The 25,063-nt window shown below is 53.3% G+C and overlaps 1 protein-coding gene across 1 annotated transcript in view; it reads right to left on the bottom strand.

Annotated features, from left to right (window-relative positions):
• Nucleotides 1-309: 309 nt before the first annotated feature.
• The window catches only part of LOC144932322 (uncharacterized), a 31,346-nt gene continuing 6,592 nt past the window's right edge, over nucleotides 310-25,063 (bottom strand). The window contains exons 3-6 of the mRNA XM_078856262.1: nucleotides 23,330-23,362; nucleotides 22,970-23,008; nucleotides 18,953-19,079; nucleotides 310-1,513 (exon numbers count right to left, since the gene is read on the bottom strand). Of these exons, the coding sequence (XP_078712388.1) occupies nucleotides 1,222-1,513; nucleotides 18,953-19,079; nucleotides 22,970-23,008; nucleotides 23,330-23,362 (491 nt within the window). The 3' untranslated portion in view covers nucleotides 310-1,221. The remainder of the gene's footprint in view (nucleotides 1,514-18,952; nucleotides 19,080-22,969; nucleotides 23,009-23,329; nucleotides 23,363-25,063) is intronic.

The raw sequence follows: 25,063 nt of genomic DNA on the forward strand, positions 1-25,063 counted from the left end.
TCAAAGAAAATGACAAAAAAAATACAAAAAAACTAAAGCTTTAAGTCAAGAACTGAAATATGTTCAGTATGTATGAATTACTGAATCGTCTAAGTCTGCTCGATATTCGTGCAGCTGGTGAGAATGCTCATTAACTAGAGCAGGTGTTGGATTAACGATATCTTGTAAAAAAAAAGGTAAGGTTGCAATTATTAATATCGTATTGTTATTTTGCTGACATGTGCCAGAACTTAAATTTAGATGTCACTTCCCTTTAACCGAGCGATGTTCGCAGGCGACATCTTAAACTTCCCCAGAGTTGTTTAGCAATTGTAAAGCAGTGGCTTTATTTCAAAAAAAGGTACAGTTAAAACTTTTCAATAAACACTTTACAGGAGTTCGCTTTAAAATGCAGGTTATATAAAGACATATTTTGTGACTCGAGCACCACACTTATTTTAATATATATTTGTAAAAACACAATAAATAAATGACAGCGTCTGCTATTTTGGACGAATCAAAGGCGCGACATGAACTGGAACAAAACAATGAATGTAACAATTACGGAGCATATTTTAAGCATCGCCTCCTCCTTTGACAACAAACCCCTTGGGGAGATTCTCGAGACACGATCAACAAGAGCACCGCTGTTGGCATTCTCGGCTCCACGTCGGGCGTGAAATTGCGAACCAACGTTCCTTCAAACAAAAATACGGCATGCATAGCTGCGGTCGTATCCTTTGTGGACGGATCTTCCCACGTCTTGGGATGCCGATCCTACGCTTGGGACCAACAACAAAGGGCTTGGCGACGTTTTTTTGCATTTTGATGGGGTGGGGAATATAATAAAAAAATCGGAGCGTGTGATGCGGGACGGACGTCACTCCGCTGGGACTCCTGGCCCCGCGCGTCCGCGCCAGCGACACCGCGCCTACGATCCATCCGAACGACGCGCTCCCGAAAACACGACGACCCGGGCCCCGCAGCACCGTGGCGGGTCACGGTGACTCCACCGCGTGCCGCGCGTGGAACCCTTTTCATCAATATTTTCTTTTTACTTCTTCCCCGAGTTTCCAAAACACTCACGTGGCGGGGGGTGGGCTGAGCCGCGGGCGGAGGGGGGGGGAGCCCGGGCCCAGCGTTTGGTGTTCTAAGCGTTTGTGATGGAAACCCCCGTTGACCGGCTCGCCAAGGGCTTGTCGCCTCGGGAATGATGAAGGCGTTTGGTGGCGCGGCTACGTCTCATGTTTGTTTTCGTCCTTCCCCAATGAGCAGCGTCCGGGGTCTGCAGAAGGTCAAGCAGGCGGTGTCTGTGGTGTCTTGGCAGAGGCATCGTTGTCCACCTCCTCCTCCTGTTGTTGCTGCTGCTGCTGTTGTTGCTGCTGCTCCTCCTTCCTCTGTTCCTCCGCTGCCTCTCGCTCCGCCGGTGCCGCCGGTGGTGCCGACGCCGATGCCGCCAGGCCGGCCCTGGTCCCTGGGATCCGCGTGGCGGCGCGATCGGCCTCTGCTCCCGACGCCGTACGGCACCGTCTTCCTGTGACAGCGCCACACGCGACAGAGAGGGTTCAGAGCCTGCGCATGGGGTCAGGGGTTAGGGGTTTTGCGTCTTTTCAGGTTTAACACAACACACGCAAAGAACGTTCGAAAAGGCCCTCGGCGTTGTGCATTATGCAGACAAACAATCAGCAGTTCCCGAAGAACTGCATTGTGGTCCTATTGTTTTGGGTGACCGTGAAAATAAATTTGAGCGAATGTGACCGACTGACAGTAGCAGTGAGACACAGATGGACAACTGAGGACTGGTTTTCGTTTTTATTAGGGCTCCTCAGCCAAGTAGTCACTGCTGCAAAGTCTGCCTCGGGGAACCACACACAGGGGTGCACGAATCTGAATCACGTAGACTAGAGCACACAATGCAACATACAAGTCCACACTCAATGTTGTCCCACATCCGACCGCATAGCCGCATATAAGTGAATTCAAACCGCATATAGCGAATTTTGGGTAGAAACAGGTTAGCCGCATATATGCGATATCGCACAAATCGAACTCGCATGAAGCGAGGGAAACCGATATGTGGAGTTCCGACTTCGACATGATGGAGCCCGTTAGCTTGGCTACTGGCAACTCTGAATAATTTTAGAAATTTCAAGAAAACACCATCATGTCGAACATTAGTGCAGCATGGAAAACCCTGAGTTTCAAGCAATCCACAGGAGCGTGTAAAAAGCACTCGGCCTTCGTGTGTCTTTTAATCTGGCGGTCGAGTTTCATTTCTCACTGACCCAAGTAGGCCTCGAGGCAGGACTGTAGAGTAGCCAGAGCCATAGCGGTGGTATACTTGATGCGGTGTGCCGGGAATGGAAACTCACCGACCCGGACAGACCCAGCTGAATTTAAGCCCTGGGAAGTGGGAATATGCCGCAGTGATGATCTCGAATCATTAGGTGCGCACTCATCCACTACCTCCCCCACCACACCCACTCACAAACCGATAAATGCTCACGATACAGGCCCACAATTCGATTCAGGAATGTAGTTTGCTTACCGTTGTTATGATCAACGCGGCTATACTACACTAGTAATTATCACCAACGAGAGTGAAACTGTTAGAAAGACTGCCACGTGAGGTATAAGTCCTGCTGTGGTTCAAGCACCCGACTCACGATCAGAAGGTATGCGTGTTGAACTTCTTTCGCACAGTACGTTGCCAGCCGTGCTAATCAGAGGTGCGGGATTATAATCGCACTGTGATTATATTATAAATCACACTGCGCTCATATGAGAATCGAACTGCAGAAGATCGTTTCCCGAGTTAAAATCCCGGTCAATTAAATGAGCACCGCACATTTTTCGTGAGCCATCAACGCGACCCCCAATTGCTCACTCACGCGAGCACTGACACACAGTTTGTGCTTAGACTCGTCTAACAGCGTTGACGGGAAGAGTTAAACGCCGAGTGTCAAAAACTCGGAACGATGAATTTGGATTTGAAATTCACGTGCGCCAAGTTGTTATTTGACAGCCCCATGGAAATCATCTGTTGGATTTCGGGCTTCCCCGTGCCACGTTGAATGCGGGGGCTGTTTGCGAGACTTGGCCAAAGCCTGCCAGCGCGACGGGTTGGTAATAAAGAGGGAAAGAGGTTCTGATGCCACTCACCACTGGCGTTAGCCGTGGCTGGGAATCTTATTCAGGTCGTGGGGTTCACAGCGCGGTGTTATTATTTTAATTAGACCAATACAACTAGACACTTAGGTTTTAATCGGTAAAGTCACGTGGGTAAATAATAATAAAATAAAATAATAATAAATGAAAATAAATCATTAAACTTGATATCACTTATATTCTTGGTTCTTTCGGTAAAGTCACGTAGAAGGGAAATAATAAAATAAAATAAAAAAACATATTTTTTATACTTATATTACTTTATTATTTCCCTTCTACGTGACTTTACTGAAATAACCAAGAATATGAATCCCTGCAGTCACGAAAGCTTTAAATCAAAATTTGATATCACTTGAAAGGCATTTGATCTGAGCAGTGTGTGTATAATTTACATTATGTGTAAATGTATAGAATGTACAGTGACACAAATCTATAACAGCTGTGACATTAATAGAGTAAATGTATTTAAATGAAATACATAACTGAGTCTTATACACAATAATTAATTAAATCTATTCATCAGTGTATCTGACACAGCCATTGTGAACTTACTGAGAGGGACAGAGACACCCAAACCCAGGGCTTGCAATCAGCAGTGCCGGCTGCGTGACTGTGACACAGCCAATGTGAGCTCCATAATAGAGAGAGAAATAACCACACCTCGGGCTTGAACGCAGGATATATCAGCAGTGCTGGCTCGAGTGGATGCAATAACCATGAAGATCCATTTGAGTTGAGCCACCTCTGCAACTGCGATGATGCCTGGATCTGGATCTGCATCAATACCGGGGAGTTGCTCTGAATCCCCAGACGTCCCTGAAGCGTCGTTGAACCCACAGCATGAAGTCAAAAATCACTGAAGGGCTCTCAAGAGCGGTTCCAATTGCAAAACAAAAACACGTGTTCTTAGGGGACACCCACGTCTCGTGTTCCTGCCATCTTTGGCTTACTTAGCTGCCTATGACCAAAAAACCTAGAATAATGCTCCAGACTTTGTCGGATCTTGGAAACTAAGCAGGCTGGAGCGTGGTCAGGGGTTCTGCGGTGGGGAGATGTTAACTACCTCGCCTGGTATGCAGGAGGTCGTGGGTTCGATCCCGACCCTGATGCCTGTATATTCCACGTTCTCCCCGTGGCCGCGTGGATTTTTATCTGGGTCCTCCGGGTTTTCCCTCCACATTTAGAAACATGCGTTTAGAGTATTTGGCTGCTATAGATTTCCACTTGATAAGCCACCTCATTGAGAAATCATTTGTGGCCTGGTAGCTTCTGAAAAAGAGCCAGATGGCTTAGTGGGCCTTACCTGTTAAAATGAAAATCGTGTATCGTTTTAGTTTCAAAATATCTGGAATAATGCCCCCGATTCTGTTGGATCTTGGAAGCTAAGCAGGTGGAGCCTGGTCAGGGTCGTCCACTTTTGGGAGAGAGGCGGGAAGGGGCGTTGTTATGTCACAGCCCATTTGAGGTTTTTTTTTTAAATGAATGCAGCACTGTAAGTAAAAAATAACCTATTATTCTTGATGTATATTTCGTTTTAGATACATTTCACATGTTACTTGGATAGGGTGGAGTGGTGGCACCTTGATGAGAGTGCCACTGCTATTGACCCAGCGTCTACAATTCGATTCCTGGTCAGGGATAGCATGAGCCGATGGTGCCCCCTCTGCCACCTCCATCAAATCCTTGCTGACCAAGCATGGTGAAGTATGGTGAGAAAAAAAAAAGCATGATCCCACATGGCATGGCCTTGGGTGGGTGACCCCGATGCACGAGGTGTTCGTAATATCAATAAATGTACAAACCTTTGCCAATCCACTATTGGATGAAGCCTTCCCCCACGTAATGTCGGTGTAGGGCTTATTCCGTAGCTAATAATTTTAATCCAGATCATCACCGATGATAAATCCTTTGCTGGATGGAGGCCTCCCCAAGCCACTGCAACACGATCCTGTGATGCAACAATTCACCCAGCAGCTGCACGTGAGCTGATTTCATCGCTCCATCTCTATTCGGAATAACTCTCGTATTCGTTCCATTCCTTGGCTGCCGCTCCGTCCTTATTCTCGGTGATCGCCCCTTCGAGCGACGCAATCCTGCCCGAGCTCCGCTTTAACTTTCCGAACAGTTTCGAACGACTGTTCATGAACTCTTCGTCTGTTCTCGCAACAGCGACTTACTCTTTCTGCCTCCCAATCTATTTATAGCGGTCGATTGTGACGAAGTGAAGCTTGTGCGCGCGCGCGCTGCATTTACTCAAACGCACAACGCGCGGTGCGTGCGCGATTCGGCGAGGGCCGTCTCTGACGCCCGTCATCAACCCGAGTCACCTCACCATTGGAACCTCATTTGCCAGTAAAAAAATATGATAATTGGTTTATTTACCCTTCTATCTGGCAACAAAACTGACACCTTTTTTTTACAAGGAGTCATGTTTGCATAGACCACAATACCTGCAGTCATAATGCAAACAAAAAACGCAACTCTGATAATGTATGCACTGTCCTTGAAGTTGATTGGTCCACACCCGAGACAGCTTTCCTTAGAGCCTAGTCTCACATGGTGTTAGACCAGATGACGCCAAAAGGCGCACAACTCAAAGACAATGCACCATCAGAGTATGAGAGCTCGGGGTGAAGCATTTACACCATTGGAACCTCATTTGTCACCTCGTCCGTTGCGGCAGCGTTCTTGACGCGACAGACGCAAGCGCCAATGCGCCGATTGCGATCTCTCATTCAACCCGCTCGTTCGCTCGCTCACCTTCGGCTCATCATCTCACTCGTCTCGTTCTCCTCGCGCCGTTTCTCACATCGCGCATACAAATGTAAAGATCCCCCGTATAGCCTGTACCAGACTGACGGGGCAAGTGCTGTTCGCGAGCACCTATGAGGGGCCGGCACTTTACGGGAGGGGGTGGGTGGCCAACACTACGCCCGGCCGCCTTTGTCTCTCCAGTGCTGATGTTGACACACAGCACCAGGCACTCATCTAAGACTGAGTCGACCTAAGGGAGGCCCAGGACCGGTTCAAGATATTCGTCACTGTGATTGGTCGTGAGCGAGGATTGATCTCGGGTCACCAGGTTCGTCGCACAGTGCACTAACCGCTGCGCCACCAATCCCCACTCACTCCTCCACTCACTCACTCCTCCACCACTCACTCACTCCACTCACTCCACTCATTCACTCACTCCTCCACTCACTCCTCCACTCACTCACTCCTCCACCACTCACTCACTCCACTCACTCCACTCATTCACTCACTCCTCCACTCACTCTTCCACTCACTCCTCCACTCACTCCTCCACTCACTCACTCACTCACTCACTCACTCCTCCACTCACTCCTCCACTCACTCCTCCACTCACTCCTCCACTCACTCACTCACTCACTTCCTCCTCCACTCACTCACTCCTCCACTCACTCCTCCACTCACTCCTCCACTCACTCACTCACTCACTCACTTACTCCTCCACTCACTCACTCCTCCACTCACTCCTCCACTCACTCACTCACTCACTCCTCCACTCACTCCTCCACTCACTCCTCCACTCACTCACTCACTCATCCTCCACTCACTCACTCACTCACTCACTCACTCACTCACTCACTCACTACACTCACTCACTCACTCACTCACTCACTCACTCACTCACTCACTACACTACACTCACTCACTCACTCACTCACTCACTCACTCACTCACTCACTCACTCACTCCTCCACTCACTCCTCCACTCACTCCTCCACTCACTCCTCCACTCACTCACTCACTCACTCCTCCTCCACTCACTCACTCACTCACTCCTCCACTCACTCCTCCACTCACTCCTCCACTCACTCACTCACTCACTCCTCCTCCACTCACTCACTCACTCACTCCTCCACTCACTCCTCCACTCACTCCTCCACTCACTCCTCCACTCACTCCTCCACTCACTCACTCACTCACTCCTCCTCCACTCACTCACTCACTCACTCACTCACTCACTCCTCCTCCACTCACTCCTCCACTCACTCACTCCTTCACTCACTCCTCCACTCACTCACTCACTCACTCACTCACTCCTCCACTCACTCCTCCACTCACTCCTCCACTCACTCCTCCACTCACTCCTCCACTCACTCACTCGCTCACTCCTCCACTCACTCACTCACTTACTCCTCCACTCACTCACTCACTCCTCCACTCACTCCTCCACTCACTCACTCCTCCACTCACTCACTCGCTCACTCCTCCACTCACTCACTCACTCACTCACTCCTCCACTCACTCCTCCACTCACTCCTCCACTCACTCACTCACTCACTCACTCACTCACTCCTCCACTCACTCACTCGCTCACTCCTCCACTCACTCACTCACTCACTCCTCCACTCACTCCTCCACTCACTCACTCACTCACTCACTCACTCACTCACTCCTCCACTCACTCACTCGCTCACTCCTCCACTCACTCACTCACTCACTCCTCCACTCACTCCTCCACTCACTCCTCCACTCACTCCTCCACTCACTCACTCCTCCACTCACTCACTCACTCACTCACTCCTCCACTCACTCCTCCACTCACTCCTCCACTCACTCACTCGCTCACTCCTCCACTCACTCACTCCTCCACTCACTCCTCCACTCACTCACTCCTCCACTCACTCACTCACTCCTCCACTCACTCACTCCTCCACTCACTCACTCACTCCTCCACTCACTCACTCACTCCTCCACTCACTCCTCCACTCACTCCTCCACTCACTCACTCACTCACTCACTCACTCACTCACTCACTCACTCACTCCTCCTCCACTCACTCACTCGCTCACTCCTCCACTCACTCCTCCACTCACTCCTCCACTCACTCACTCACTCACTCCTCCACTCACTCCTCCACTCACTCCTCCACTCACTCACTCACTCCTCCACTCACTCCTCCACTCACTCCTCCACTCACTCCTCCACTCACTCACTCCTCCACTCACTCACTCACTCACTCACTCCACTCACTCCTCCACTCACTCGCTCACTCCTCCACTCACTCCTCCACTCACTCACTCCTCCACTCACTCCTCCACTCACTCACTCACTCCACTCACTCCTCCACTCACTCACTCACTCCTCCACTCACTCACTCCTCCACTCACTCCTCCACTCACTCACTCCTCCACTCACTCCTCCACTCACTCCTCCACTCACTCACTCACTCCTCCACTCACTCCTCCACTCACTCCTCCACTCACTCACTCACTCACTCACTCACTCACTCACTCCTCCACTCACTCACTCGCTCACTCCTCCACTCACTCACTCACTCACTCCTCCACTCACTCCTCCACTCACTCCTCCACTCACTCCTCCACTCACTCACTCACTCCTCCACTCACTCACTCCTCCACTCACTCACTCACTCACTCACTCCTCCACTCACTCACTCCTCCACTCACTCACTCACTCACTCCTCCACTCACTCACTCCTCCACTCACTCCTCCACTCACTCACTCACTCCACTCACTCCTCCACTCACTCACTCACTCCTCCACTCACTCACTCCTCCACTCACTCCTCCACTCACTCACTCCTCCACTCACTCCTCCACTCACTCCTCTCACTCACTCACTCACTCCTCCACTCACTCCTCCACTCACTCCTCCACTCACTCACTCACTCACTCACTCACTCACTCACTCCTCCACTCACTCACTCGCTCACCTCCTCCACTCACTCACTCACTCACTCCTCCACTCACTCCTCCACTCACTCCTCCACTCACTCCTCCACTCACTCACTCACTCCTCCACTCACTCACTCCTCCACTCACTCACTCACTCACTCACTCCTCCACTCACTCACTCCTCCACTCACTCACTCACTCACTCACTCCTCCACTCACTCACTCCTCCACTCACTCCTCCACTCACTCGCTCACTCCTCCACTCACTCCTCCACTCACTCCTCCACTCACTCACTCCTCCACTCACTCCTCCACTCACTCCTCCACTCACTCACTCCTCCACTCACTCCTCCACTCACTCACTCACTCCTCCACTCACTCACTCCTCCACTCACTCACTCACTCCTCCACTCACTCACTCACTCCTCCACTCACTCCTCCACTCACTCCTCCACTCACTCACTCGCTCACTCACTCACTCCTCCACTCACTCACTCCTCCACTCACTCACTCACTCCTCCACTCACTCACTCACTCCTCCACTCACTCCTCCACTCACTCCTCCACTCACTCACTCACTCACTCACTCACTCCTCCACTCACTCACTCGCTCACTCCTCCACTCACTCACTCACTCACTCCTCCACTCACTCCTCCACTCACTCACTCACTCACTCCTCCACTCACTCCTCCACTCACTCCTCCACTCACTCACTCACTCACTCACTCCTCCACTCACTCACTCCTCCACTCACTCCTCCACTCACTCCTCCACTCACTCCTCCACTCACTCACTCCTCCACTCACTCACTCACTCGCTCACTCCTCCACTCACTCACTCACTCCACTCACTCCTCCACTCACTCACTCACTCCTCCACTCACTCCTCCACTCACTCCTCCACTCACTCCTCCACTCACTCCTCCACTCACTCACTCACTCCTCCACTCACTCCTCCACTCACTCACTCACTCCACTCACTCCTCCACTCACTCACTCACTCCTCCACTCACTCACTCCTCCACTCACTCCTCCACTCACTCACTCCTCCACTCACTCCTCCACTCACTCCTCCACTCACTCACTCACTCCTCCACTCACTCACTCCTCCACTCACTCACTCACTCCTCCACTCACTCACTCACTCCTCCACTCACTCCTCCACTCACTCCTCCACTCACTCCTCCACTCACTCACTCACTCACTCACTCACTCACTCACTCACTCACTCACTCCTCCACTCACTCACTCGCTCACTCCTCCACTCACTCACTCACTCACTCCTCCACTCACTCCTCCACTCACTCCTCCACTCACTCCTCCACTCACTCACTCACTCCTCCACTCACTCACTCCTCCACTCACTCACTCACTCACTCACTCCTCCACTCACTCACTCCTCCACTCACTCACTCACTCACTCACTCCTCCACTCACTCACTCCTCCACTCACTCCTCCACTCACTCACTCACTCCTCCACTCACTCACTCCTCCACTCACTCCTCCACTCACTCACTCCTCCACTCACTCCTCCACTCACTCACTCGCTCACTCCTCCACTCACTCCTCCACTCACTCCTCCACTCACTCACTCCTCCACTCACTCCTCCACTCACTCACTCCTCCACTCACTCCTCCACTCACTCACTCACTCACTCCTCCACTCACTCCTCCACTCACTCCTCCACTCACTCACTCACTCACTCCTCCACTCACTCACTCACTCACTCACTCACTCACTCACTCACTCCTCCACTCACTCACTCACTCACTCCTCCACTCACTCACTCCTCCACTCACTCCTCCACTCACTCACTCGCTCACTCCTCCACTCACTCCTCCACTCACTCACTCCTCCACTCACTCACTCGCTCACTCCTCCACTCACTCACTCACTCACTCCTCCACTCACTCACTCCTCCACTCACTCCTCCACTCACTCACTCACTCACTCCTCCACTCACTCACTCCTCCACTCACTCCTCCACTCACTCACTCGCTCACTCCTCCACTCACTCCTCCACTCACTCACTCCTCCACTCACTCACTCGCTCACTCCTCCACTCACTCACTCACTCACTCCTCCACTCACTCCTCCACTCACTCACTCCTCCACTCACTCACTCACTCCTCCACTCACTCCTCCAATCACTCCACCACTCACTCACTCCTCCACTCACTCACTCACTCACTCACTCACTCACTCACTCACTCATCCACTCACTCCTCCAATCACTCCTCCACTCACTCACTCCTCCACTCACTCACTCACTCACTCACTCCTGTAGTCACTCATCGACTCACCTCTCCTCACCTCTCCGATGAGGCACTCTCTCGTTCCTCCCCCCTCTCTCTCTCTCTCTTTTCTCTCTCTCTCTCTCTCTCGCCCCCGTGCGGAGAGGCCACACCTAGTGGTCGCTCCTGCTCCACCAGGTGAGCGGACAGAGGCCTGGGCTCAGGTGAGAGCCTGTGCCTGGCCTGAAAGGGAGAGTCATCGTTCTTTTCGTTTCCCTTTCTCGCTAAGACCTGCGGTTACTGCTGCCTTTCCACCATGGCGCAATATCCAAGGCTCGAGTGTCTTTCGCGAAGGAACGGTTTAATCTGCTATCCACCGCCCGAGATCACAGCCGACATCGTCGCTGCTGCTGTGGCCACGTGTGTGGGCCATGCGGGCATCCTCACCGCCCAAAGGCAAGACCGAGGTGTGGTGGTGTACGTGACCCAGGAGAGTATGGTGGCGCGCCTGGTAGAGACGGGGCTCGACGTCGGGGAAGGGCTGTTTGTGCAGTGCACCCCGCTCTCGTCGCCCGCCATCAGGGTGATGCTCTCAGGTGCGCCGCCATTTCTCAAGGGCACCGAACTGCGCCGAGATCTACAGCGCTTCGGCACAGTGATCTCGAATATAATTATGCTGCCTTTGAGGTCGAAAGACCCAAAGCTAGCACACGTTTTGTCGCTGCAGCGTCAAACGTTTATGATCTTAAAGGAAGGCAACACGGAATTGGATGTGAACTTCAAGTACACCATTGATGGTCACGTCTATACCGTGTATGCCTCCACGGCCGCGCCGAAGTGCTACGGGTGTGGTGGTGTCGGACACACCCGAAAACACTGCACGGCAAACAAACAGGAAAGGGGAAAAGCAGCTCCGCCTGCGCAGACAGCAGCAGCAGAAGTGCGGGAGCAGCAAAAGCAGCAGCAGGCGTCGCCGCCGCTGCAGCAGCAGCAGCAGGCGCCGCCACCGCGGCAGCAGCAGCTGCAGCAGCAGCAGCAGACCTCCACCGACTCTGCTGATGGTCACGCGCAGCCAAGGACTGACGGCGGGGAAAAGGGTTTCACCGTCGTTGAGTCGAGAAAGCGGAAGGCGAGAGGAGGCAATGCGGGGGGGGGGCGCGGTGGCACCTTTCCAAAACGCGTGGCCGCCGCCGCCGCCGAGAAAGACAACAGCGACAGTGACGAACGGGACAACCGCCCGAACGCAACAGCAGGGCGCGGCGGTGAGGCCGAGCCACAGGGTGAGGTGATCGTCATTGACGAGGCCCACCGGCCGGTTGATGCCGAGACAGAGGGGCGACCACCAGACCTGGACTCAGCTGCCCCGGAAGGGGGGGGGGTGCTGGAAGCCACCAATGAGCCTGCCGATGACACGGCGCTCGGGGGTGACGACCAGCTCACCTCCTCACCCGACCAGGTGAGGGAGGCAGAGGCCGCAGAGGGGAGCCGGCCCGAGTTGGAAGACACCTCCGATCGGCACGGTGCGTTGGAAGAGGTAACCACCGAGCCTCACACAAGCGTGCCGGGAGACTCAGACGACGGAGGGTCGGAGTTAGAGATAGAAGACAACTTGAGTGAGGGGAGCTACTCACATGTTAAGAAGAAACGAGAGTACACACCCGGCAAGATTGTCGAATTCCTCCGAACTAGTTACAAGAAGCGGGGGGTCGACATCGGAGATTCTTTCCCCGATGCGCAGGCCTTCTTGAAGGTCGCGCAGACAATCATCAGCGACATGGAAAAGCACAAATGCACCCCGCAGGAAGGCAATCGGCTGAGGGGTTTCATGCAGAAGGCAAGAAAGGGGAGCATGTCCCAACCGGAGTGCCCCCCCGCTGATGCCGTTGCTGAAGCCGACGCCTAAAGCCATGGCTTCCTCAGGTGTAAGGATCGCGAGTTTAAACTGCAACGGAGCTCGAAGCGATCAGAGGTGGCACCGCATCTGCAGCTTCATTAGCGAGCAGAAAGCGGATGTGACGTTTCTGCAAGAAACGCACCTTGACGCAACTCTGCAGGCCCAGCGCCAGCACCTCTTGGGCAGTCAGACCTTTTTCAGTCATGGAGAAGACAACCGCGCTGGTGTTGCAATTGTGTTTAGTCCAAAGTTTCTCCCGGAAGGCGTGGCCTTCAGAGAGATCCAAAAAGGCCATCTGATATCTGTAGACTTCGTGTTAAACAACACGAGGCTACGGTGTTTCAACGTTTATGCGCCGAGTAAGACCAGTGAGAGAAAACGCTTTTTCTCCGGCACACTGCGGAATGCCTTGGAGGCAGGCAGTGCGGACGGGGTGCTCACGGTCGTGGGGGGAGATATGAACTGCACCCTCGACCCGGCTCTCGACCGCAATAGTGCTGAGCCCCACCCGGAATCCGCACGGCCATTAGCCGACATGGTGCAGCAACTGGGTTTGCTCGACACGTGGCGACTGCAACACCCAGGCCAGAGGCAATACACTTGGTGCCGCGCGGGCCTGCAGGGGAGGATGAGCCTCGCCAGGCTGGACCGGCTGTACATCAGTGCGGACAGCGCTAACCGGCTCGGGGGCAGCAACATCACCCCATCCGGTTTCTCTGACCACCACCTGGTCTCAGCACTGCTGCGAGTCCCCAGGGAGAGGCGTCGCTGCCCCTACTGGAAACTCGACGTGCAGCTGCTTGAGGACGAAAATTTCACGGAGGCATTCAGGGCCTGTTGGTCACACTGGGCAGCAACTAGGAGCAGTTTCAGCTCTGGTCAGCGATGGTGGGAACACACTAAAGCGCAAATTAGGGCCCTCTGTCTACAGCTTTCGAGCCAGCACGCCGCCGCCAAGGAGGAGACGGTGAAACACCTGGCGAGCGAGCTGCTGCTGCTCGAGGCTGAGATGGGCTCGGCCCAGGACGCGGACAACAACGAGGGCGAGGTGCTGCTGGAGAAGCGGCGACTTTTTAGGGCCGTCACGGACCAACAGGCACATAGTTCGTTTGTGCACAAAAAGGTGCAACACCTGGCACAGACGGACTCTCCCTCAAAGTATTTCTTTAGGCTAGGCAATAGACCCTCGAGCAATGAGAACAACATTTCAGGGTTGCTTACCCCAGAGGGGAAGACAGCAACTGCCGAGGGGGAAATTGCTAGGATCGCGAAGGACTTCTATTCACACCTGTTCAAGGCTGAGCACGTACAGGACGAGGCGGTTGAAGAACTACTAGCTGCGGGCCCTACTCTGGGGGACGCGGAGAGAGACAAACTGGAAAGCCCCGTCACCCTGGAGGAGCTGCACACTGCCATGAAAGGTCTGGCAGCTGGCAAATCCCCAGGGATCGATGGGCTGCCAGTTGAGTTCTACGAGACCTTCTGGGATGTACTCGGCCCTTGCCTGCTGGGGCTGCTGGAGGAGAGCCTGCGGGACGGGGAACTCCCGCAGAGCTGCAGGAGGGCGGTGGTCACCCTGTTGCCTAAGAAGGGGGACCTGCGTCGCATAGAAAACTGGCGGCCCGTCTCCCTCCTGTGCGCCGACTATAAAATATTCGCCAAGGCGCTGGCAAACCGCCTCAAAGAGGTGGTGGGTCAGCTCGTGCAACCCGAGCAGGCGTATTGCATCCCCGGCCGCTGCATCTATGACAACATCGGCACGGTCAGGGATGTGATCTCCCTCGCCGAGATGCACGACATGGATGCAGGTCTCCTATTCATGGACCAGGAGAAGGCGTTCGACAGGGTAAGCCACGAGTACCTGAGAAGACTGCTCCTCTCCTTAGGGTTCGGCCAGAACTTCACGGCACACGTGCACCTCCTATATACGGGCATATCCAGCCTCATAAAAATCAATCAAAGGCTGGGCTGCCCTGTTCCCGTGACAAGAGGAGTCAGGCAGGGGTGCCCTCTCTCGGGGCTCCTCTACACCCTGTCCCTTGAGCCGCTCTTGCGACGCCTGAGAAACACCTTGTCCGGGTTCGTGGTCCCGGGGCCAGAGAATGCAGTCATAAAGCTCTCCGCATATGCGGACGACGTATGCGCCGTGATCAACGACGCGCAGGACGTCGCTGCACTCTGCCGGGCGGTGGAGGTCTATGAAAAGGCCTCCTGCGCCAAAGTCAACTGGCGGAAGTGTGAGGCGTTATGGATGGGGTCACAAGGTGCAGTGAGTTCCGTGCTCCTCCCAGGCGGAGTCACCTGGCAGGGTGAGGGCGTGAAGTATCTCGGAGTGTACCTAGGGAAGCCCCAAGTCGTTCACAAAAACTGGACCGAGATGAGCGACGTATTTGATGCTAAACTGAGAGCGTGGGCACATCTTGCCCCACAAATGTCCTTCAGGGGGAGAGTGCTCATAGGGAATAACCTGGCAGCCTCGGTGCTGTGGCACAGAGCCAAGGCCCTCCAACCCCCGGGCTGGTTACTCACGAGGGCGAACAGGTCGCTTGCCCACTTTGTCTGGAACGGCAAGCACTGGATGAGGCCAGGGGTCCTCTGCCTGCCGGTGGGTGAGGGCGGCCAGGGCCTGGTAGACGTCACCGCTCGAGTGATGAGCTTCAGGCTCCAGGCCGTGAGAAACTTGCTATATGAGCAAGAAGAGCTGCCCCGGACGTCGCTGGCCCTCGCCCTGCTGAGAAATGCGGGCGGGCGGCTGGGATATGGGAGGGAGCTCTTCCTTATGGACCTGTCCCTAGTCGATTGCACCGGACTGCCGGGCTATTACCAGAGCCTGTTGGAGGCGTGGCGGAGCCTGGAATGGAGCAGGGCGAGCCCGCACCACGGCCTTAACGGCTTCATGACCGAACCCCTGTTCCACAATAGCCTCCTCGACGGAATCAGGGAGGAGGGAACGCTGGCCCTCCGTTTCGCCTCGGCAGGAGTGCGAACGGTTAGGGATCTTGTGAAGAGCCAGGACGGCCGCTCCAAATGGAAGAACGCAGCTGAGGTGAGCGGCGCCGCTGGGCTCCGCTCCATGATGGCCGGAGAAAAGTTGTTGCGAGAGGCGATCGCGGCGATGCGGAAGCTGCGTTTGCAGCTAGAAACGCCAGGAGACAGCGGTGCCGCACGGCCGCCGCCCTCCTCCTCCCCCCCCCCCCTCCCCTCCCCCCGCTTTCCAGGAGTTGCGCGTCTCCTGCATCCAGCCCCCCGGGCGCTGTGAGGCAGGGAGGTTGCTCAAGCTCGCGAACTGCAGAGACGTGGCCCTCAAGGGTGCCTCCAAGCGGGTGCTGTACGACTGCTGCGTCAAAACACTGCGGTGTCGAGAGCTGGAAAACCTACCGGACACGAAGTGGAGGGAGTTCTTCTCTCCCTTGATCGACACCACCCCCCAGTGGAAACAGCTCTACAAGGCCCCCGTGGCAAAGCGCAGCGGGGACCTCCAGTGGAGGCTGGCGCATTGGACGCTGCCCTCGGCGGCGTGGATCAGCAAGGTCACCCCGGGGGCATCAGACCTGTGCGTGTTCTGTGGCGCGAGGGAGGACCTCGCCCACCAGTACGTGGGGTGCTCGCGGCTGGACCCGCTGTTCAGACTCCTGGGAGCCGTGTTTAAGAAATTGGGGGTGCCCTTCTACAAGAGCGTCTTTATATGCGGGGTACCGTACCGGGCGGACAAGCGCCACATCCTGGCAAACTTTGTCTGCGCGCAAGCCAAGATGGCAGTATACAAAACGCGAAAAAAGAAACTGCGAGGTGACACGGACGATAGTTGTTCAGCGGAGGCAACGCTGAAAGGTCTGCTGAAAGCGAGGCTCCGGCTGGAGCACGCGTACTTTTCCCAGGTTGGAGATGCGCACGCCGTGTTCCAGGAGCGGTGGGGGGCCGGTCAGGCCCTCTGCACCAACACGAATGGTGAACTGACCTTCACTTTTTAATGATCGAGTCGAAACGGGCGTTAGACGCGGCGACGCGGGCAGGACGTATGCGGCGGTACAGCGCGCGTGGTGGAGCGGAGCGCGTGACAGTCCGGCCGTGCAGCGCACGCGCCTGGCAGTGCGGCACATGTGCTGAGGTGTGGCGCACGCGGCGGTCTGAATAATGTGGTGTGTGCGCGGCGGTGTGGCGCGCTTGGCGGCGCGGGACACGCGCCGCGGTGTGTCACGCGGAGTGAGGCGGCGTGACGCACGTGGCATGGTGTAGCGCGCGCGGTGGTGCAGAACTCACTCAGCGGTGTGACGCACTTGGCGGCGCGGCACATGTGCTGAGGTGTGGCGCACGCGGCGGACCAAAAATGTGCGCACGTGCGCGGCGGTGGGTCGCACCAGGCGGTGCGGCGCACGTGCCGCGGTGTGGCGCAGGGCGCTGTGGCACGCGTACCTGTGGCGTGACGTGCGCGTCGCAGTATGGTGCATGCGGTGGTGTGACACATGTGTCGCGGAAATCTCGCGGGGTGGTGGTGCGTGCGCAGCGGTGTGGCACATGTGACGTGGATGAATGTGCACGTGGCGGTGTGGCTCGCGCGGTGGCGTGGCGCACGGGCCGCGTTGTCTAGCGGTGGTGATGTTACCGATGACTGTGACCTCGAACCATCAGGGGAGGAAGTGTGGAATAAGCGGGGGGGCCCTGCCAAGCAAAGAGGTGCCAAAGCTAGAAATGACACAGCGCGTCGGATGCTGTTGCGCGGCCGGTGCGTGGGGATTGTAGTGCCGGCGTTGCGTGTCGCGGGGCGGCGGTGGGATGGTGAGCTGTGCTTTTTGGTGTGGCCATTAAGGCTTGAATATTGCAAAATTCCAGGGCATTTTGCCGCTGGTGAATAAACTTATAAAAGTCTCTCTCTCTCGTCCCTCCCCTTACGATATTTATTTTTCATCTTACTCTCTCATCGTATCTCTCCCTCTCTCTCGTCTCCCCCAATGTCTCTCACTTACGCATCCTCTTTCAAACGCATTGATCTCATCTCTCACTTATTTATTTCCTCATGAATTCATATCGTCTCTCATCCTTCATAGTATTCGCATTGTCTGTCACTCACGAGTCCTCTGCCGACACTTCTCTCTTTTCTGATTCTCGTTTTCACAAACTGTAACTCTCTCTCTCTCATCTCTAATTCAATCTCTCATACATTCATATATTTAATCTCGTTCTACCATTCAGTCAATTGTTAATTATTTCACTTACTCATCCAACACTCCACCCTCTCTCACTGCTTCTCTAAATGTATCCAACTCATCAATCCTTTCTCTCTTTCATTCATTTTAAAAAAAAAAATCATTAATTCTCATTCGTTGTATCATTCACCGATCCTCTCGTTCACTAATCCTATCTCATGCATAGAGGCTCTTTCTCACACGTGCCACCCATCGCCTCATTCTCATGTATTCACTCATTGCCCAGCTCTCGCTCACTCATCTGTACCCTCTCACATCGTCGTTCAATTAAACTCAATCTTCTCGCCTCTCTCACATTCTGCCATGTTCCTGTTGTCATTATCTCTCTCATTCAATCTCACTAATCCTCCCCCCACCCCATTCTACCCTATTACCCCCTATCATTCATACACTTATTTTCTCATCTCTCATTCATTCATTCATCCTCACTTATGCTTTCTATCATTAATGTATTAATTTGTTCAGTCTCATCCTAATGACAATACTTCATTCGACAGCCATTATCCCTCTCTCTTGCAACGATCCATCCTGTCGCTCTCACTCACTCATCCTCTCATTAAGTCCCACGAACTCATTCATCTTCTCTCTCTCTCACGCATTCCCTGTCACCCTCCATCACATCCCCCCTCCTTCACCCCCTCTTTCTCCTTGCCTCTCCCCGACCCCTCTCTGTGTCTCCTTCACTCTCCCCCCCACCCCTCTTAATCCCAGAATATGTGTCCCGTGTTTAAAACTCCAGGAGGGTCCTACGAAAAAATAACCAACAACAACAACAACAACGAAAACCACCGAGAGAAGGACTCACTCGGGCGAGTTGACCCAGATGATGTCGAGGTGGCAGTAGTAGATGCACTCCCTGTCGAGGAAGGACGCGCAGGAGCATCTCTTGGTGCGAGTCCGCGCGGCGGCACGACCCCCCGCGGCCGCCGCGTCTGTGGGCCCCCCCCGGCACCGCCACAAGCAGAGAGCGACATTGTTAGCGGGGGACAGGAGACAGATTAGACACGGGTGCGTGCACGCCTCTGTGCGCCTCTGCGCGCCTCTTGCGTTGTATGCGAGTGGGGAGCGGCGGCGTGCTGCGCTCCAAACCCTTGTCGACATCGTTGACGAATATATGCATCGGTCCTGGGCCTCCCCCCTAGGTCGACTCGGCCTTAAATTAATTCCTGGTGTGTGAAGCGTCAGTAAAGAGGTGATGAAGGCGGCTGGTTGTGGTCCTGGCCACTCACCTCCTCGTATGCGGTGCCGGCCTCAATAGGCACTCGCTAACCGCAATCGCCCTCACAACCTGTCAAGGCTACACAGGGGATCTTTGCCTTGGTGTGCACCAACGCTCTCTGTGTGTGTACGTGTGTGCGTTTAGGGCGCTGCGCGACCCGAGTTCGAATTCCGCTCACGGCCGATTATCTGAACTAACTCTGGGCCTTCCCTAGGTAGACTCAGCCTAAAATGAGTACCTGGTGCGGTGTGTAAAATACATAGCCACTGGGAAGACAAAGGCGGTCGGGCGTGGTGTTGGCCACCCACCCCCTCGTGTACCGTGCCGGCCTTCGTAGGTGCTCGCTAACACTTGCCTTAACAGTCCCTTGCAGGGCTATACGGGGGATCTTTGTCTTTCTAGCTTAAGAAGACCCGAATTATCCCTGAAATTAAACCGTCAACTGATCCAGAGCCCCCCCCCCACCCCCCCGGGGAGCAGAACGGTCACTTAAGAACATCTCATGATCCCCCGCGACCCATGACCTCTCCGTGTCTGCAGCTGGGCTTCTATTGCAGAGTTGACGCGCAACAATCCAATTCGACGCGCGCGAGAGTTACCCTCGGTGAGTCCAATTAAACAATGGGTGAACAGCGCAATTAAGCCCGTTCGATTAACACTGGATTATAAAAAAAGTATATATACAAAATCGTACAAACATTGCGACTTGCGGTGAGCGTGTCTATCGTCGGGGCCGAATTTCAAACTCGGTATTTTCCGGAAGACTGCAAGGCTGGCTCGGAGTTTGGGAATATCGGCGTAAGGGACTACCACCAGAGTGCAAGGGATCCTTAACAATAATAATAATGATGATCCTATATTATTGTACCTAATTTCTGCAAATCTCAAGGAGAGGTTTACAGGAATATAGGGCACGGTGAGGCCAACACGAGGGGGACATGGATGTGTCTGGGTGTCAAAGCAATTCCTGCAACAGCGTCCCGGCTGAAATGAATCCCTAACGGTATTGTTATGAAATGACCGCGATGTGGGGGTCATGTCTTGAATACATCTTCCACGCTGTGCTGTGCATGCACATCAGTGAATTCTGATGTTGCAGATTGTATGGAAACGAACGCCTCTGTGTTTGCGTGTTGTTTATGCGTGTTGTGTGTGGGGAGCGGTCCTGCAGTGGTTGGCCTTAATAGATGCTCGCGAACAGCACTTGCCCCGAGTCTGTCAAATGTTGTACGGAGGATCTTTGTCTTTGTTGCTACGCCCTTGGAAAGTGCTCATAACTAACACTTTTCGCAATGGGTATTTTTGGCTTTTTACTATTAGTGTTTATGTATGCGAGTGTGGGGACACGTGTGTGTGTGTGTGTATTTACGTGTTTATGTGCGCCCGTGTGCGTTGAGATGTATTTTTTTGCGTGGGGAGCGGTGGCGTAAAGATTTGCGCCACGCTCTACGAACCAAGCCCATCCGAGTTCGATTCCTGGCAATGGCCACTAACATCATTGGCAAGTGGTGTCTAAATCTATCCTCCTCTAGGTCGACTCTGCCCTAAACGAGTTCCAATCTCTGCGTGTAAACTACACGAGCAAGACAAGCGCGGTTTCACGTGGCGCTTGCCACAGAGCCGTGCAAAAAACCTAAATGGGTGCTCGCAAACACCACGTGTCTCCCGGCCTGTGCGTCGCGAGCTAAAACGTGGCACAGTCGTCGCCAACACTGTGATCCACATTTGTCGAAACAAAGTATTTGTTGCTGCTGCGTTGGCAGTGGTGCACATGCACAAACACAACCTCGCGTTCAGAAAACACTGCCCGCAAAGTAAAGCAATATATATTAGGCGACGTTTCAGGCAATGGCCCTTCTGTACAGCACGCCTCCCAGTTACGCGCTATGAAGGGCGATCGTTCCAAACGTCGCCTATTGTATAAATGCTTTTCTTTTCAGGCCAGTGTTATTGACGAATGCGTTGTGGTTTTTTTCACATTTGCTTTTGGGTTAGGCCACGTCATAGTTTTATGGTAATTTTAAAAAATAATTTAACCCTCCACCACCCGAAAATATTTTTCTCATGTGGGGGGGGGGGGGGAGGCGATTGTTGTGTCCGTGTGTGTGGTTGTCACGTGTACGTGTTTTTCAATTATGTGTACACATGCATAGTCACAAACGGAACACTGCATTCAACACAGCACACAATTGTAATCAATGACTGCAACCTAACGTCGGGTTTTCTAAGCCAATCACCAATCACAATCATGCATTACATTCACCGAGACAGTCTTGAATGAGTCTCAACATTTGTGCAATGAAAAAAGCCACCGATATAAGGGGATAACATTCACCTACAAACGGAACAGTGCTCCTGTCCGTTGGCAGCTTTAGTCCGGTGGTGGAAATTCCACATTGCTATGGCAGGGCCCCATAAAAAAAATTGCAGCCACTGTTGATTTAACACAACGCGCTCTTTTTAAAAAAAATCTACTCTGGACGCAAGATGAGCCGAGTGGAGCCTTCCGATTTCACTCCGCCGAATGCATATGCCAATTCACTGCTGGATGAGGGCCTCCCCATGCCGTGGTGGTTAACATGGGAGTAACCCCGGAGAGTTGAAAAAAAGGAGATAATCACACAGCTTACAGCGGGTATCAGCGGCTACTTTAGGTTGTGGTGTAAGAGCCAGAGTGTGAAATCTCATTACTTTAATATCAACATTGCGGTTGATTGTGGCGGCATATATGTGGCTGCAGGGATCACGTGAGCCCAACGCGCAGCGTAACGACCACGCGCGGATCTAAAAACATCGACGTGCGGCATCTGTAAGTTGAAGAGTTGACATTAATCGATTGTGGCCGTTAACAGCAGCGCTTCATGGACGAATCATGAGGATGAGTCTCCCATCCACAGGGTGCCAGGTGCCTGGGAGGGGCAGTACAACAAGCGGGTTACTGACCCGACCTTCGTATCGCATTTCCGACCGCTATCCACGTTTGGAGTGCGTGCCGTTCTCCGAGTATTTTCATTTAAACCCACTTTAAATGGCGATTACGAAGATATACGGAGTCCGTTGTCAGTCCACTGCTGGATGAAGGTCACAGGACCGGTTCAGACTCATTCATTCTTCGCTGAATGCGTTGCGCTCACGTGACCCCAAACATATCAGATATCGCTCGTCACTGATGTTAGCCGTGGCCGGAAATCGAACTCGGGTTTGTCAGATTCATGGCGCAGTGAGCTAAGCACTGCGCCACAACTCTGTCCCCGGGCAATCGCATGCAACGATTTGGAATTAACAGGCAACGCCCGAGTGTGATGTGGGGTTGGATATGACCCTGCGTATTTTCGTGAACGCTGGCTTAATTGATCAGCCTCAGGCACTACTACCACTCGAGTACATGGTATGCCTATCCTTAATCATTCTAGACAGTAGGATGATGATTGTACCCGACATTCCGATAATTATGAGGACGACGTGAGTGAGCATCGGGAGGACAAAATAAGGCGATGTGCAATTGGTGGGGTGCCAACAACATTTCTGGAACAGCATTTATCGGACTGGCGTGATTGTGAGAGCAGAGGGGTTTGCCGTGTGCCCGGAGCGGGTGAATCTTACCCCCAGCGAGGAGTTGAGCCACCAGGGTGGACACAAGCGCTGCGTACAGACACAGGCGCATGGCTCAGTCAGCAAAGTCCCACAGTTCCGAAGAGACGTCTGCACCAGCAGCAGCACCACCAACAACAGCACCGCCAGTACCGGCAGTAGCAGCAGCAACAGCAGCACCACCAGCAGTGACAGCACAACCACCAGCAGCACGACTAGGAACCAGCAGCAGCACCAACAACAGCAGCGGAGGCAACAGCACCGCTAGCACTGACAGCCGTAACAGCATCAGCTCCAACAACAATCACTACCAGCAGTAGCAGCACCACCACCACTAATAGCGGCACAAACAGCAGCTAGGAAGAGCTGCACCTGCAGCAGGAACAGCACCAAACGCGTAGCGAGCTCAGAGGCAGAGAGGGGAAGTGTGATCTGAGCCATGTGGATGCGCGGCTGGGTTTATATACCCGAGTGAGAGCACGTGTTTGTGTGTGTGTGTGCGTGTCCGTGGGGAGCGGTGGCGCAGTGGTTAGCGTGCTGCGCTACGAACACACGGCAGCCCGAGTTTGATTCATGACCAATAAGAGTGGCAAATATATTGGAGTCGGTCCTCGTCCTCCCCTTGGTCGACTCAGCCTTAAATGAGTACCTGGTGCGGTGGGTAAATATCAGCACTGGGGAGACAAAGGCGGCCGAGCGTGGTCCTGGCCACACAACCCTCTCGTGTGCCGTTCCAGCCTTCATAGGTGCTGGCTAACAGCACTTGCCCCAACAGACTGTTAAAGGCTATACAGGGAACCTTTGTCTGTACATAAGTACATTACAATTCACATGCAGACGATTGGGACTGCGTACTGAAAGCTGACATTTGGCACGAGTATTATCAGAGTAAAATGCAAATAATTAAGTAACATTCTTGAATGCAAAAATAACAAAAACCCAACAACAATCGTCAATAACACTGCCACTAACCCTTAAAAGAAGAAAATATTGACTAGGTGACGTTTGATGCATTGGTCCTTCTTCACACCACATAGAGAAGCCAGGAGGCAAAGTGCAAATAATAAACTACATATTTAAAACTATAAACTATATATATTTTTTATTTTACCAGGTAAGGCCCACTGAGCGCTACACAATATCTATATTTCAGAAGCGACTTAAGAACAAATGATAGCTCAACGAAGTGGCTTATCATGTGGAAATCCACTCGACCACGCGGAGAAAGACACCGCAAACTCTACATATACAGCAGGCGTCAGGGTCGGGATCGAACTCACGATCTCCTGCATACCAGGCGAGGGAGTTAACATCTCGCTCTCACGGCGCCCCAATAAAAATAGCAGCAAAACAATTACTCATAACCATCAGCCATGGTCAATCCACTGATGGATGAGGGACTCCCCGCCCCGTTCGGGTTGTTGGAGTTATTTGACCATACTTCCCCACTCTTGTCACCGTGAGTTGCTGAAGGCGGGGAGCACAGAAGGACAATACAGTACAGACAATTGTTTTTTATCTGCTCACCCACATGGCCTGTTTTGTGCGATGTGATCGCCCATCCAAGCACTATACAGGCTCAACCCTGCATGAAACACACACACACGTGTGTTCTGGACATCCGTGAAAAAGAGCTTCACAACTCATCGGATTCCTCCAGAATAAGTAAAAGGTCCATTCGCTCTGTCCCTCCCCCGGTCGCTTCGGGGTGGATTTCCACACATCTCTCTGTGTGTCTCTGTTTGTCAAATTTCACCCTTAACTTCTAATTTTAGCAATCTTTGGAGATCGTAATAAACCAGCCTATGCGTTAACTGTATGCTAGCCGACTCTCTGTGTTGCATTGCATTACATTTCCAAAAGATTTGCAAAATGTTGTTTTCTCAAACTATTTCTCTCTCTAAAATGTACCAGGCTCTAATAGGGCCATTCGATCTTCTTTCCCTCGGTCGCTTCGGGGTGGATTCATTGACATGCTAATTTCTCTGCTCCAGCAGCTGCCCCAGCAGACTCACCTCCCTCTCTGCCCCCCCCTCTCTCTCTATTTAAGACCTCGACACAGAGGCATTGGGTCTCTGTGTGTCTATGTTGTGTGTCTCTCTCTTT

This window comes from Lampetra fluviatilis, chromosome 5, assembly GCF_964198595.1.
Source record: "Lampetra fluviatilis chromosome 5, kcLamFluv1.1, whole genome shotgun sequence".
NCBI classification, from domain to species: domain Eukaryota; kingdom Metazoa; phylum Chordata; class Hyperoartia; order Petromyzontiformes; family Petromyzontidae; genus Lampetra; species Lampetra fluviatilis.